General features: G+C 32.7%; 2 protein-coding genes across 2 annotated transcripts; one reads left to right on the top strand and one right to left on the bottom strand.

Annotated features, from left to right (window-relative positions):
* Positions 1-5,104: 5,104 nt before the first annotated feature.
* On the top strand, positions 5,105-6,808 carry LOC102630071 (tetrahydroberberine oxidase-like). Its single transcript, XM_025096667.2, has one exon. It carries the CDS (start codon positions 5,105-5,107, stop codon positions 6,704-6,706), a length of 1,602 nt encoding a protein of 533 aa, XP_024952435.1. The 3' UTR covers positions 6,707-6,808.
* Positions 6,809-10,088: 3,280 nt separating this feature from the next.
* LOC102630373 (alkane hydroxylase MAH1-like) lies at positions 10,089-11,516 on the bottom strand. Its single transcript, XM_006464782.1, has one exon. The coding sequence runs from the start codon at positions 11,514-11,516 to the stop codon at positions 10,089-10,091; it is 1,428 nt and encodes a 475-aa protein (XP_006464845.1).
* Positions 11,517-14,041: the final 2,525 nt, after the last annotated feature.

Below are 14,041 nucleotides of genomic sequence, written 5' to 3'. Positions count from 1 at the left end.
GGGACAAATCTTTAGCTACAAAAAATCCTCTATGTTCTTCAGTGCAAACACCTAAGCCAAGCAAATGGAGGAGATCAAAAGCATATTCCAACTTAATGTGGTATCTAGACATCAGAAGAATTTAGGGCTGCCATCTATGGTGGGAAGGAAAAAAGTAAGCTTCTTCAATTACATCAAGTTAAGACTGCTGAATAAGATATCCAACTGTCAAAAAAAAAAAATTTCAAGTAGAGGAAAAGAAGTGTTAATCAAAGCAATAGCCCAAGCAACCTCTGCTTATGCAATGAATGTGTTCAGAATTCCAATGGGTCTATGTGCTAACATCCAAAAGGAAATAGCTCATTTTTTGTGGGAAACAAAAAGAAATCACAGAGGCATTCACTGGTCTAAGTGAGAGGGAACGTGCAAGTCAAAAGAGAAATGAGGGATGGGATTTAGAGAGTTATCTAGCTTTAACCAAGCTTTATTAGCTAAGAAAGGCTGGAGAGTAATTCAGTTCTCTAACTCCTTAATGGCAAGAGTTCTCCAGGCTTAATATTTTTTAAAAAATAGATTTTTTGAATGCAAACTTTTGATGTAAGCCATCTTTCATATGGAGGAGTATCCTTTGGGGTAGACAAGTGCTGCAACAATGATTGACATGGAGGATAGGATGTGGACATCAAGTCAGAATTTACAACAGCAATTGGGTTCCTAGACCTTTAACTTTTAAGATTTTGTCAACACCAACCCTGCCTTTAGATACCTCAATCTCTTTATTGATAGATGGAGAGTATAAGTGGAATGAAACTCTAATAAAACAACACTTCACACCTGAAGGCATAGAGCACATTTTGAAGATAATGCTACCAAAAAGCTTGAGGCCAGATAAGCTCATATGGGGCTTTGATAAGCATGGTAACTATGATGTGAAGAGAGGATACTAGGTGGCTTTAAAGTTGAAATTCCCAGACTGGCCAAGTACTTTAAAAAGAAAATCATTCGAGTGGCATACAATATGGAAACTGGATCTTTCAGAGAAGATAAAGATTTTCATGTGGAGGGCAGCCAAAATCTCCCTCCAACAACCGAGAATCTCTTTGAAAAAAAAAAGGTTTTGTAGCAACCTTGATGTTTAAGATGTGGTAAGCATGGCAGAATACCACCCATACCCTTTTAAACTGCAAAGCATCCAAGAAGACATAGAAGATCATTGATTTTGCAGATAAAATGAACCTCTTTGCAAATCAAGATCTCTTGGGTGTGTTCCAAGCTTTGACTGCAAAAACGAGTAGGACAAAGATGGAGTTATTTATTGCAATTTGTTGGGCCAATTGGCATTCAAGGAATCTCTTTATCTTTGAAGGAAAGAAGAAAGATGCCCAAGTATCATTGGCTAAAGCAGAAGCCATTGTAGAAGCTTATAGGAAAATTAAGCCACCATCACTGCCTTCCCCTCAAAGCCAAACCGCTTTAGCAGAGCAAACTTGGAAACCCACACTAGCAGGGTGCTTAAAGATAAACATGTATGCATCAACAAATAAACAGAACAAGGTGGCATGTTTAGGAGTTGTGAATAGAGACTCTAGAGGAAAATTTGTAGCAGTAGCTCAAAAATAGGAAGGGTTCTTTGGAGATGTTCTTGCAGCAGAAGCAAAAGCAATTCAGTTGGGTTTTAAAGTTGCAGAAGCTGCTGGATGCAAGCCTTTGATAATTGAATCTGATTGCCAAGAAGCTGTAGACCTAGTGTTAGGGAGAAAATGCTGTAAAGCTTAAGTCGATTGGACTATTTTAGATATTCAAGAAAGACTTAAAAGGATGAACGACACCACAATTCAGCACATTTCAAGACTTTGTAATGATACTGCCCACTCAATAGCCAAGCTGGCTCTAAACAATGCATAATCAAAAGTGTGGACTAAGAAGTGTCCAACTCAACTTTTGTATTTATTCTCAAGTTCGTTTTAATGAAAGCTAAGTTTTTCTATTAAAAAAAAATATTTATCTTCCCACAAATATGGGTATCTAAACGTGGATATCTGTTTAATAGTGGGAGAAAATTTTTGACAGAGTCTCAATAGACATTTGAATTAGATTACAAATATATTCATATAGATGTAGAACATCATAAACAATTCAAAATATAAACGTGCAAGAAAATAATTGAGGTACAATTAAAAATAAACGTGTTAACAAACACTGCTAATAACTTAAATTTGCAGACTAATGCTATTGCAACTTTATTAAGTTTACTATTTATTAATAGTTTATATGTAATTTGAGAAATTCGGACCAGCCACAACTAACAATATCAAAATTCGAGATTGCTTAATCATATGACCTCTTAAGTACTTGTTGACTGAGAACCAAAATAATTTCAAAGATTGAAATTTTGAAATGGTGTGCCAACAACAAATTCCTTGGAAAGAATGAATTCATCCATAGAAATGCATCTGTCACAAGGGTGTGCTAGTTTTAAATATATTTCTTTTAAATAGTTATTTGCGTTCAAGTCTTGAGATGAATGAATAAAAAATTAACTTAGACTTGACAGGCCTCTACTTGAGGTATCTATATATAGGATCCCTCTATGTTATATTCATGTAATTTACAACCCTCTCACATGAATAGTGAGTGGTGTGGGACCAACTCACTATTCATGTGAGTGGGTGTAAGTTATATGAATGTAACTTAGCATTAGCTATATATATATATGTGTGTGAACTCTCAAATTGGAACAGTTTTCGAGACAAAGGTCGGTGGCCTTTGAATATAAATCCAAAGGCCACCCACCATGTGCAGCCAACAAATAATAAAAAAAAAACCATCGGGGCAATTGGATTTCAATCCAATGGCTCCTGGTGGACTCTCGAAAAGTGATCCAATTTGGTACCTCGGATTGAATCACTGTCCTATATATATAAGTGTTGCCTTAGCCAATTAATCATTTAATCTCTCTATTTCTAAATTAGTACCTAATAACTAACAAAAAAAAAATGTTGCTCATATGATTGAAATCAAGTTTAAACTAACAGTTGTTTGGTATTATTTTTTTATTGGGGACAAATAAAATATTTAGTTCAAATTTAAACAAAAGTTTTCTGAGAATTTGCGGCTTCTCTATTGGTATCAAGAGCTTGCCCTTATAAATATCAACTCTAACAAAATAATTATATATAAAAAAAGAAGAAAATAAAAGTGCAAGTCAAATAAAAATAATAATGAAATTGTACTTTTCACAACTTGAAACAGTAGAACTCGTTCATTATGAAATTTTACACTTTTTTTTATAAGATGAAATTTTACATTATAACTTATAAAACATGTAATTCTCTAGGAATTAATAAATCAACTGAGAATCGTAAGAATTAATAAATAAGTTATGAATTGTAAGCTATAACAAGATTAATACATATAATTACAATCAATTAAAAATTCAATAGAGAACTTTTATGTTTGAAGTCAAGTACTTTATTAGTAAAATTAAATAAATTAAACAATTAAAATTTATTCATCATTTCAGTTTTAAAAATATTATTAGTCAATAATTATAGTAGTAAATTAAGCTCAACCAATCATGAATGGAATTGGGGCTATTACTAGGCGTTATGACTCTCTTTGAAGAACTAGATACTGATATCGTCAAAGAATCCTCTGAATATTCAAATTTTATCTTTTAAATTGTCCTTTAAAGAGAAGGTCTTGGATGCTTATATTTGTATGCATATTAATATAATTAGTTGAAATATACATATGATAATGAATGAATGGAAAAAGGAGTATATTTTAGGACCACCCAAATTTTTTTCTAAAAGCAATAGTTATTGGATGATAAATAAAATTTATGTATGGGGTGGCACTTTTAAAATCTAAGTAAATAGTAATTTTTTTTAATTCAAGTGAAATTCATTAACAAATGCATTTTGCCCAGATCGAGCTACTCAAAAGTCTACAACTAAGTGAAACAACTCGTTTCTTATATCTAAAGAAAAATGAAAAATTTTAAAATATTATTTTATACTTATTGCATAAATGAAGGGTCTTACCTTTTCCAAGAATAATCATCAACTAATAATCAAGGTTTGCTTGTAAAAAGATATAAAAGACATTTATTTATTGTTAAGTACTGGAGAGTGTATGTTTATAAAGGAAAAAAATCATCATTTTACATTTCAAGTCTCACTAACATCTCTACTTTTTATGTAATTAAGTCTTTTAAACTTTGATCGTGCGTGTTTTGTTATAATTTGAGTATTTTATATATTTTGGGATATTTTGATCATTTCAAGATTAACAAGAAATCGAACACCGACACCAACATCATGAACGGATTTAGAAGCCCTAAAAACCAAAGGAGCGACAGAAACCAAGGTTAAAATGGATTCTAATTATATAATGTATCGAACTGATGCACACTCCTAGCTTTATTTGCAATTTGGAGAGACATGTGTAAAAAAAATATTAGAGAAGCCCATTGAATACTAAGGTTTAAGGGATGGACAAAGAAAAAAGAGATTTGAATAGGTGTAGAGAATAAATTATTTTATTTAATTACATAATTTTATTCTTAATAGTAAATTCATTCGTGGACATAACAGTAATAAATATTTTTATAAAAGTATGGGTTTGTAAAGTATTGCGGATAGTTCAAATATCCTTACCCCATCCTAAGGTGCCGCTTCACTTGCTTTTATATCCACGTGATTTTTTAACTTAAGTTATATGGCAATTTTGTTTTAACCCCAACTTATTTTCTTTAATTACTTAAACATCTAAACTATTGGAAGCTTTGGGCTTGGGCCACCTAAATGAAGTGAATCCAACACTTTTCATGAGTAAAATAGGAAAATAAAATATAAATGGAATAAAAATTTTAATTTTTTAAACAAAACCATATTTTTCATCAAATAATGTAGCTTGTTTATGGTATGATAAACGCTTTTTGTTTGATACGAATCTATCTGAGTTAAAATTTCAATGTCAAACGATGCCATTCTTATCAATAATGCAGTACTTTTATTATGCCGCACACCACACATTTAAAATTAATTTATCAGAGTAGTTGGTATGATTGTATACTGATACATAAGGGTTTAATCTCTTTTGCAATTTGCACATCAGCAAAATGAAAAGCACTACAATTATTCTTTCAATTACTTTAGCTGTTTTGCTATCCTTTCATGGGATAGTTTTACTCACTAATGAAAATTTTCTTCAATGCCTTTCTGTACACTCTGAGGACACCTCCATTTCTGAAGTAATTTACACTCAAGATAACCCTTTATATTCATCAATATTGGATTTTTCAAAACAAAATCTTCTCTTCAGAGTACCAAAATACCCGAAACCTCAAGTCATTATCAAGCCATTTCATGTATCCCAAATTCAAACAGTCCTAAAATGTTCCCAAAAACATGGCCTCCAAATTAGAGTTCGAAGTGGAGGTCATGATTCTGAGGGTCTTTCTTATACTTCTGAAGTTCCATTTGTGATGATAGATTTAATAAATCTTAGCTCAATCAACGTTGATGAAGAAAAGAAAACAGCTTGGGTTCAAGCTGGTGCTACCCTTGGCCAACTTTATTATAGAATTGCCAAGAAAAGTAAAATTCTTGGCTTTCCAGCTGGAGTTTGCCCGACTGTTGGTGTTGGTGGACATTTTAGTGGGGGAGGCTATGGTTACGTTATGCGTAAATTTGGTCTTTCTGCTGATCAAGTAGTTGACGCTCACTTGATTGATGTTAGGGGTAGAATTCTTGATAGAAAATCAATGGGAGAGGATTTATTTTGGGCCATAAGGGGAGGTGGAGCAGCTAGCTTTGGAATCATTGTTGCTTGGAAAGTAAATTTAGTCACAGTTCCATCAACTGTGACTGCATTCAGAGTCACAAGAACCTTGGAAAATAATGCGACAAAGATCCTTGACAAATATCAGTACGTTGCTGATAAGCTTCCTGTAGACTTAGTCATCAGTGCTACCTTTAGGGCAGTGAGTTTAAGTAATACGAAGAAAAAGGGAACGATCATGTGTTCATTCTCATCCTTGTTTCTTGGTGGGGTTGATAGGCTTCTTCCATTAATGCAGGAAAGGTTCCCTGAGCTTGGTTTGACAAAAGAAGATTGCAAAGAAATGAGCTGGATTGAATCTGCCATATATCTCAGTGGATTGCAAGCAAGTAAGCCGTACAAATTGGAAGCATTACTTGATAGGAATTATTCCAAATCCTTTTTCAAAGAAAAATCTGATTACGTGAGGGAGCCTATTCCTGTAAAAGGTTTTGAAGGGATGTATGATTTGCTTTATGAAAAAGGAGGACACAACATTCAAGTGGTGATTTTTCCTTACGGTGGGAAAATGAGTGAGATTTCAGAGTCAGCAATCCCATTCCCACATAGAGCTGGCAACATTTACTACTTGTTGTACTTTGCAGTATGGGAAAAAGAAGAAGAATCTCAAAATGCACTCAAATTGGTCACAAAGATGTACAATTACATGACTCCCTATGCTTCCAAAAATCCTCGAGCGGCATATCTTAATGACAAAGATCTAGAAATCGGAAGAAATAACAAAGGTGACACTCACACAAGCATAAAAAAAGCCAGCATTTGGGGCAACAAGTATTTTATGAATAATTTCAACAAGTTGGTGGATGTCAAAACTATGGTGGATCCTGATAATTTCTTTAGAAATGAACAAAGCATCCCATCACGTTCATCTTCGTATTAATTAAAAAGAAAAAAAACGTTAGACATTATGTAATGCTTTGTCTTGTGTTTTTTCTCCAATCATTTAGATGCTTTACCTAATTATAATATTTCTTTTTTTACATATTTTATTCTCTCCTTTTTGTGATAATCCTTTCCTTATCTGGCCAGCATGATTGCTCGTTATCGTCTTATATACTGGACAAGAAAATGACAATCTTATTCTCATTATTTATATAAACTTACAATTCCAAGATCTCGCATCAACCGGTAATTTAATTTGAGTATCAAATCAACAAGACAAATGCTATGTTACAATTAATGTAACATACACACTCAACAACAATCACATAAATTATGTGAGTTCATCATTTGTGTGGTTGTTGTTGAGTGTGTATGTTACGTTAATTGTAAGATAGGAGCTCCCAATCAACAAAACCAAATTCAACAGCTTCAAATTGTGATCCAAAACGCCAAACAAATTTGATTTTCTCAATGCTCGCAGCTTATCACAAAGAAGAAAACTATTTTTTAAGATACCTTGCGTGCCCCTGCCGACATCCTCAAAAGCCGTGAAAATAAAAATGAAAAAAAAAAAAACTTAAAACGCCATGTGAGTGGTCTTGTCAGACTTTTGCAGCCATTGAGTCCCATATCATTTCTCTTAAGTGAGCCTATGACTTACAATAGTATAACATACATTATTTAACGTGAACCACATAAATTATAAAATTCATAATTTATGTGATTCACGTTAAAATATATGTTACAATTATTATAATTTAATATTTGCCATCTCTTTAATTTGTTAGGTGACCTCTCGATCTCGAATTTAAAAAAAAATATGGAAAGGCTGCCATGTAGAAAGAGAGAACTCTGGCTGTCATGAGCCAATTGTCTGTCAACTGTCAGGAAAGTAAAATAAAGTCTTGCATCGCGAGCTCCCACATTTAATGGAGGGTTAATATGCTCCTAATTTTATTATTATTATTTTTCTCTTATGCAATCTTGAAGAACAAAGAACCTTTACAGAAAATTTTTTGAATACTAAGAAATATTATTAAAAAGTTGCAAAACATCAGGTTTTCGGAAAAGAGGTTTGCTCGATGGTCACTGAAGGTTTTATAAATCATGTTGTTTTTCATATTTATTTTCTCAATGTTCAATTTACACTATCAGATTCGCCCCATCAGCCCATCTATTACATATTTGTTGCATGTGGGTTTTTCATTTGAATGACATAACAGTCCTCTCTTGGTCGTATTTGAAGTCTCAAATATTTATGAGGTCGGATATTTATCGATTGCAATAATATTCCACATCGCCATTAGACAAGAAGTAGGGGCAGGGGTTGAGCCGAAATTAGAAATTTAGGGGCTGAAAATCACATATGGTAAGCTTATAAATCAAGGGTAAGCTTATGATAGTTAAAATCCAAGAGCCAAATTATAAAACAAAATTCTATTTTGTAAGTTAAAATTACAAATAAAAAAGAGTTGGACTTCAAAATCTTTTTAAAATACCTCTTATGGTGTAACTTTTTCAGAATTTACATATATAGAGCTAGACTTTGTAGATAATAGGACTAAAATCTTTGGGCAGACCGTATAATAGATCAGATCCATTAGTGAATTGTCAATTTTATCATGTAGTACATTAATTAAGACTACAGCTGGCAAAATTTAATACGATCTGATTACCTAACACGGATACGATGTTAGGAAATTGAACTTCCTCCCAAGATCACTTCAAGTAATTTGTCAAACAATAAATTAACAGAAAAATTAAGTGGAGAATAACCAATCACACAACATAAGATTTACGTGGAAAACTCTAAATCCGGAGAAAAATCACGGCCGTTGTCACAAAACAACTAAAAGAAAATATTCACTATATGAAAAATTACTATAACTACACTCTCATAAATAATTTTCTCTCACCCAAGGTCCAACTACATAATCTCGAGAAATATTCCTTAACAAAGCAAACCCGCAATATCCATATTGAGGAGCCAAATGCTCCTACAATATAATTACTTGCTTAAAATATATTTCTCTGCTCTCAATTTAAATTGCTTCTCTTAGATACAAAAATGAGGAGGAGAATTCCTCTATTTATAGCCAAATTTTGGCTTCCATTTTCTTCCTCTTTTTCTTCTTTGCATGGGCAGCACCCACCCATTTTTCCTTGTTCAATGATGGTGGCTCAACCACCCATCACTTTGACCTTTTTTTTTAATCACATTTTCAACACACGACACTAATAAATGGGTATGAGTAATCAACTTTCACATGATTATTAAATGGGTATGAGTCATCAACCACCCATTGTCTTTGAATTCAAAGATGGTGGCTCAACCACCCATCACTTTGACCTTTTTTTTAATCACATTTTCAACACACGACACTAATAAATGGGCATGAGTCATCAAATTTGACATGATTATTAAATGGGTTGAGTCTGGGTTGACACATTTTTTTTCATATCGAGTTAGGGTTAAAATTCTTGACACATCTACCCGAACAACAACACGATTATATTTTTTATTTTAAATTAACTTTTAAATTCTTATCATTAAAATTCAAATATTGGACATGATTTTCTATTTTTGATTTTTTTTGGAAGACAGACATATACACAGTGTTTTATTTATAAAATTTAATACAAATTTAGAACTTTAATAGCGTAAGGGTGTAAAATATTGATACACATATATATTTTATGATATCGATAGATACTATCATTTACATATGTATAATTTAAACTTTAAATAGTGTAAATGTGTAATAATTTGGATGTGTAACATTTGTTAAATAAATAGATATTAAACGGGTTATTAGATAACCCGTTTATTTTCTGTGTCAGGTACGAGTCTCAATAATTTAACACGATTATTAAATAGGTTGTGTTTGGGTCGATCTAAATTTAAAACAACACAAAACTGAGACGACACGAACACGACTCAGTGACTCATTTTACCAACTCTAGTTGCGACTTTGTGGATATAAGAAAATACTATTATTCACTAGTTTCGTTTATATTATTTTACATTCTTCATACCACCATTAAACACAATAATCTTTACATTCTTCACACCACCATTAAACGTAATAATCTACTACTACTACTACTACTACTACTATTTTTCCTTCCACAACTAATTATAAAAAATTCACATTTATTTAGACCGATCCATCAATGCATCAAATGCATTGTAGTCGTAACCAAATCGTTTTCTGAAGCTGAATAATGTTCCTAAGGATGGAGACAAATCCACACGATGTCGTTATGTTTTCTTGCTGTTTCGAAATCAGCGACTTCCTCCAATCTAAATTAACCAAAGGAAAAAGTACGAATAAAAAACATTTCTTGCATATTGAAGAGACCTTAGCTTATCAATTGAATCAATTAATATGCCGCGGTTGAGCTGATCTTTTAGAAACCCTAGCCAGTAATCCATGCTTCATCCGAAAACCAATACTAAGATTGTAGGTCACCGGATGATTTTTCACTACTTGAACATCATAATTATGAATAATGCTTGCTGCTGTGGCCTTCATCATAGTAAATGCAATATCCTTACCAATACAGATCCTTGGACCTGCATTGAATGAAAAGAACTTGTGTGGTGGCTCATGCCTGATCCTCCCATCTTCAGTGATCCATCTCCCCGGCTTGAATTCTCGACAATCCTCTCCCCAGACTGAAGTCATTCTCGCCATCGAATATGCTGAAATCAAAACGTGTGTGTTTTGATTCACTTGGTGCCCACTTGGAAGAACATCAGGCTGAAGAGGAATCCTTATTTCAAAAGGCACAGGAGGATACAGCCTTAGGGTTTCACACAAAGCTGCATGGAGATAAACAAGCTTATTCAGCTCGTTTAGTCGAACCAACGGCGGCTTATTGAATCCTTCTTGTGAAAAATTTCTCTTCAATTCTTCTTTGATTTTGGTTTCAGCAAATGGGTTCTTGGAGACGAGCCAAAAGAACCAAGTGAGAGCTATACTTGTGGTGCCTTCAGTTGCAAAAATTAAGGCCGTGATGTTGTCTCTCATAACTTTTTCAGCTGGTGTTGGTCCTGTTACTTCATGTCCACTCAAGTAACAATTCAAAAGACTATAAATACCTTCATCTTCTTTAGCTTCCATTCCTTTCTCTATTTCTTCTTGCTTCATTGACTTTTGCTTCTCCCAAAATTGGTCAATGGTTCTCCAACCATTAGCCAATTTTTTCTCCTTCCCAAACCCTAACCAGCTTTGCAACTTCCATAAGCTTTCCGGCACGAGATGCCGGATAAGTATAGCCTCACAAGCATCATCAACAGCATCCGGAAACCCCATTTCCGGAAACCCCACCGAAAGAGAATTAGGGTTATGCCCAGTGGCAATCAAGCATGCAAAATCAAACGTGGTCCTTTTCAACAAATCTTGAAAGTCCACCAACATTTTTTCTTCACTCACATGATCAAGAACTGGGATTAGCCCTCTTTCGATCATCTCCGGAACGATCTTAGCCATCAGTTGCTGAAACTTCTGGTGATTAATAAACGCACGAGCAAGCTTTCTTTGGTGTTTCCATTCATCAAAATCAGAATTGAAAAGCCCCGTCTCTCCAAAAATATCAAACCTCTTCCTCCCCTCGGACCCTTTGTGATATTTTGAAAAATTTGTACTCATTATGTGCTGAACATTTGCTGGATCACTTGTGAGAAACATATCATATTGAGCTACCCATGAACCTTTGATCATGAATGAGCCCTTTGTTTTTTCAAGAATTTGGGCAACTTTGTCATGAAGCTGGTTGATGTTGAGAATCACAGAGGCTAACATGCCAAGAAGAGGCAAATTCCATGGGGTCGGGTTGATCTTTCTGAAATGATGGAGAAAGAGAAAGAAAATTATTGGGAAAATAAAGTATTGAGGAAAGGCTAATGAATCAAACATGGCTATAAAAGTTGAAAACAAATTGTAAAAGATTTCAATTGTTTGCTTGCTATGTTGCTTGATTTTTGTAGCTAGGTAGCTTGGGTACGTATTTATAGTTTCATTTAAGCACAAAGCCAAAATAAATGCTTACAAATTGGTACCAATAATTTGGGTAGTATACTCAACTTGCTTTTCAATTTATTGAATTAATTAATAATCATTTCCATATTGACAAATTTAATTTTAAAAGAAATTCATAAGATACAACGAGATGTTGAGAGGTATTTGTGACTTCCTTTTACCGAGCGCATAAAGTTAGCATAAAATCTAACCTTAAACGTCAAATTTATGACCTTCATGAATACAAGAATTTCGCATTTTGTCTTACAAGTTATATGTTCAAAAGTCAACACGAAGTGAAGAGTTGACCACAGCAAGCTTTAGACTGTCAGGCCAGCTGCCACAATTGATTCAATCGCGCTGGAGCAATTAATGAAAATTTGATGCCTAATTGGCCATCATTTGTGTTGGCGTGACCAAACGCTTTACAAGTGCCCAAAAATATCTCAACACCCATCTCACATCAAATTAATTTCAAATAATATTAAAAATAAATCTAAATAAATTCCAAAATACGAACTAAAAAATTAAAATAATTGAAAATAGACTTTGTATGTGAAAATAATTAAACACGAGAGTGCCTAATATTACTTAGAGAGAGAAAAAAAAGCTACAAGATCGAAAAATTTAAACAGATTAGTGAAAGTCTAACAATAATATTAAAAATAAATCTCCGCTATTTTAAAAAAAAAAACTTAGTCATAAATCAAAGATAGTTAAAGGCTTTGGTAAAAAATCTCCACGATTTAAAAAAAATATATCATAATTCAAATATAGTTGACATATTGAGTTGCTTGCGTACTTGATTTAGGCTTCAGAAGTTGTCTATTGACTTAACTGCACTTTGCCAGCAGATTTTACGACCAAATTTGTATTCTTGAGGAGTTCAGTCAAAGGAGGCATGCAAGTCTCAAGTTTTGTAATTGATACATTACAAATGATAACTCACTTACAATTTTTTTTTTCAACTAATTAAGCATCAAATTATTGTATTACACATAGATATATACAACTGATATAACAGCAAGTCATTACACTGATATTTATAATTAGATATATACATGATACTTATATTATTACATTTTTATTTTATTAAGTACATGCCTAGCCAAATACCCCTTACGGAGGAGGGATGTCTCTACTTCACTCACATTTCACAAGGGAGAAAGACATTATAAGTAGTCTCCACACAATTATATTTAATTGAAGGAGGTTGAATCCGTAGAGATTCGAACCATTGCCCTCATAGTCATGCTTAACTTTAAGGGTAATGGTTCACCACTGGGCTACAAGCCCAAGTGGCAACTCACTAGTGCAAAGAAAAGGCTACTTCCGTCTTTAAACAAATAAATATGAAACTCTGTTTTCATACATAATATGTAAAAGAACAAAGAGACCTAGTGAACAAGGAATTTATTACGTACTCCTATTGTAAATAAAGTACAACTAATTATGAAAGAACCAAAAAAGAAAAATCCAAAGCGAACTTAGCGAAGGATACGACTAAAAGGATATTAATTTTTTATCGGGCCGCTTTAGAATAAAACCCCTCAATATTATTTATTAACACTTTTGTAGTTAAAAAAAATCAATATTTACAAAATTACATTTCCTATTTTAAAATAGATTTTATTTAAGGCCCACATTCAATAAATTTCATTAAAATAATTATCCATCTAAATCAACTTTCGGTTAGTAGCTTTTCCTTACTATTGAACATTGCCTACAAAATTTAATATTGTTTATGGATGGATATTTACTTTTTTTTTTAATTATCCTAAATTAGCGATGCATCATTTTGTTTACTAATTCCATCATTAAATTTCCTCGATACATGGTCTAAGAACACTTAAAAACGATGAATCATTTTGCTTTCTAATGTTTTTTGTAACATTTGATTGTTTTTATTACTATTTTATAGATTGTTTTTGTTTATCATAATAAGTAATTATTAATTATTTCGTCGAATTATAACGTTAATATAAAAGAGTGATGATACAGTCACAAACTCTTGTACAAATTTATCTTAGATAAACTGACGTGATATTAATTTATTGGTTGAATGAAAATATAAAATAATAAAAATAAATCATGTAAACTAAGTAATATTTAATTCAATCAATCTTATCATACCATATATAAATTTACACAAAATAAATTTATAAGGGACTATATATCATTACTCAATATAAAATGACCAAATTTCTCCTGCGGCTGCTTGCTTGTACAATACGTGTCTACTCCTCATATTATTATTATATGCCTTTTCGAGTTGCGTGTTGTTATATAATTTTTCTTCTTGCAATGTC

The sequence above is a fragment of the Citrus sinensis genome, chromosome 7, assembly GCF_022201045.2.
Source record: "Citrus sinensis cultivar Valencia sweet orange chromosome 7, DVS_A1.0, whole genome shotgun sequence".
Lineage (NCBI taxonomy): Eukaryota > Viridiplantae > Streptophyta > Magnoliopsida > Sapindales > Rutaceae > Citrus > Citrus sinensis.
The sequence above is the reverse complement of the archived record's forward strand: the minus strand, read 5'-3'. Positions and strand labels throughout refer to the sequence as shown.

Coding starts and splice junctions, on each gene's coding strand:
- LOC102630071 (XM_025096667.2), top strand. CDS start 5,105: ATGAAAAGCACTACAATTATTCTTTCAATTACTTTAGCTGTTTTGCTA.
- LOC102630373 (XM_006464782.1), bottom strand. CDS start 11,516: ATGTTAGCCTCTGTGATTCTCAACATCAACCAGCTTCATGACAAAGTT.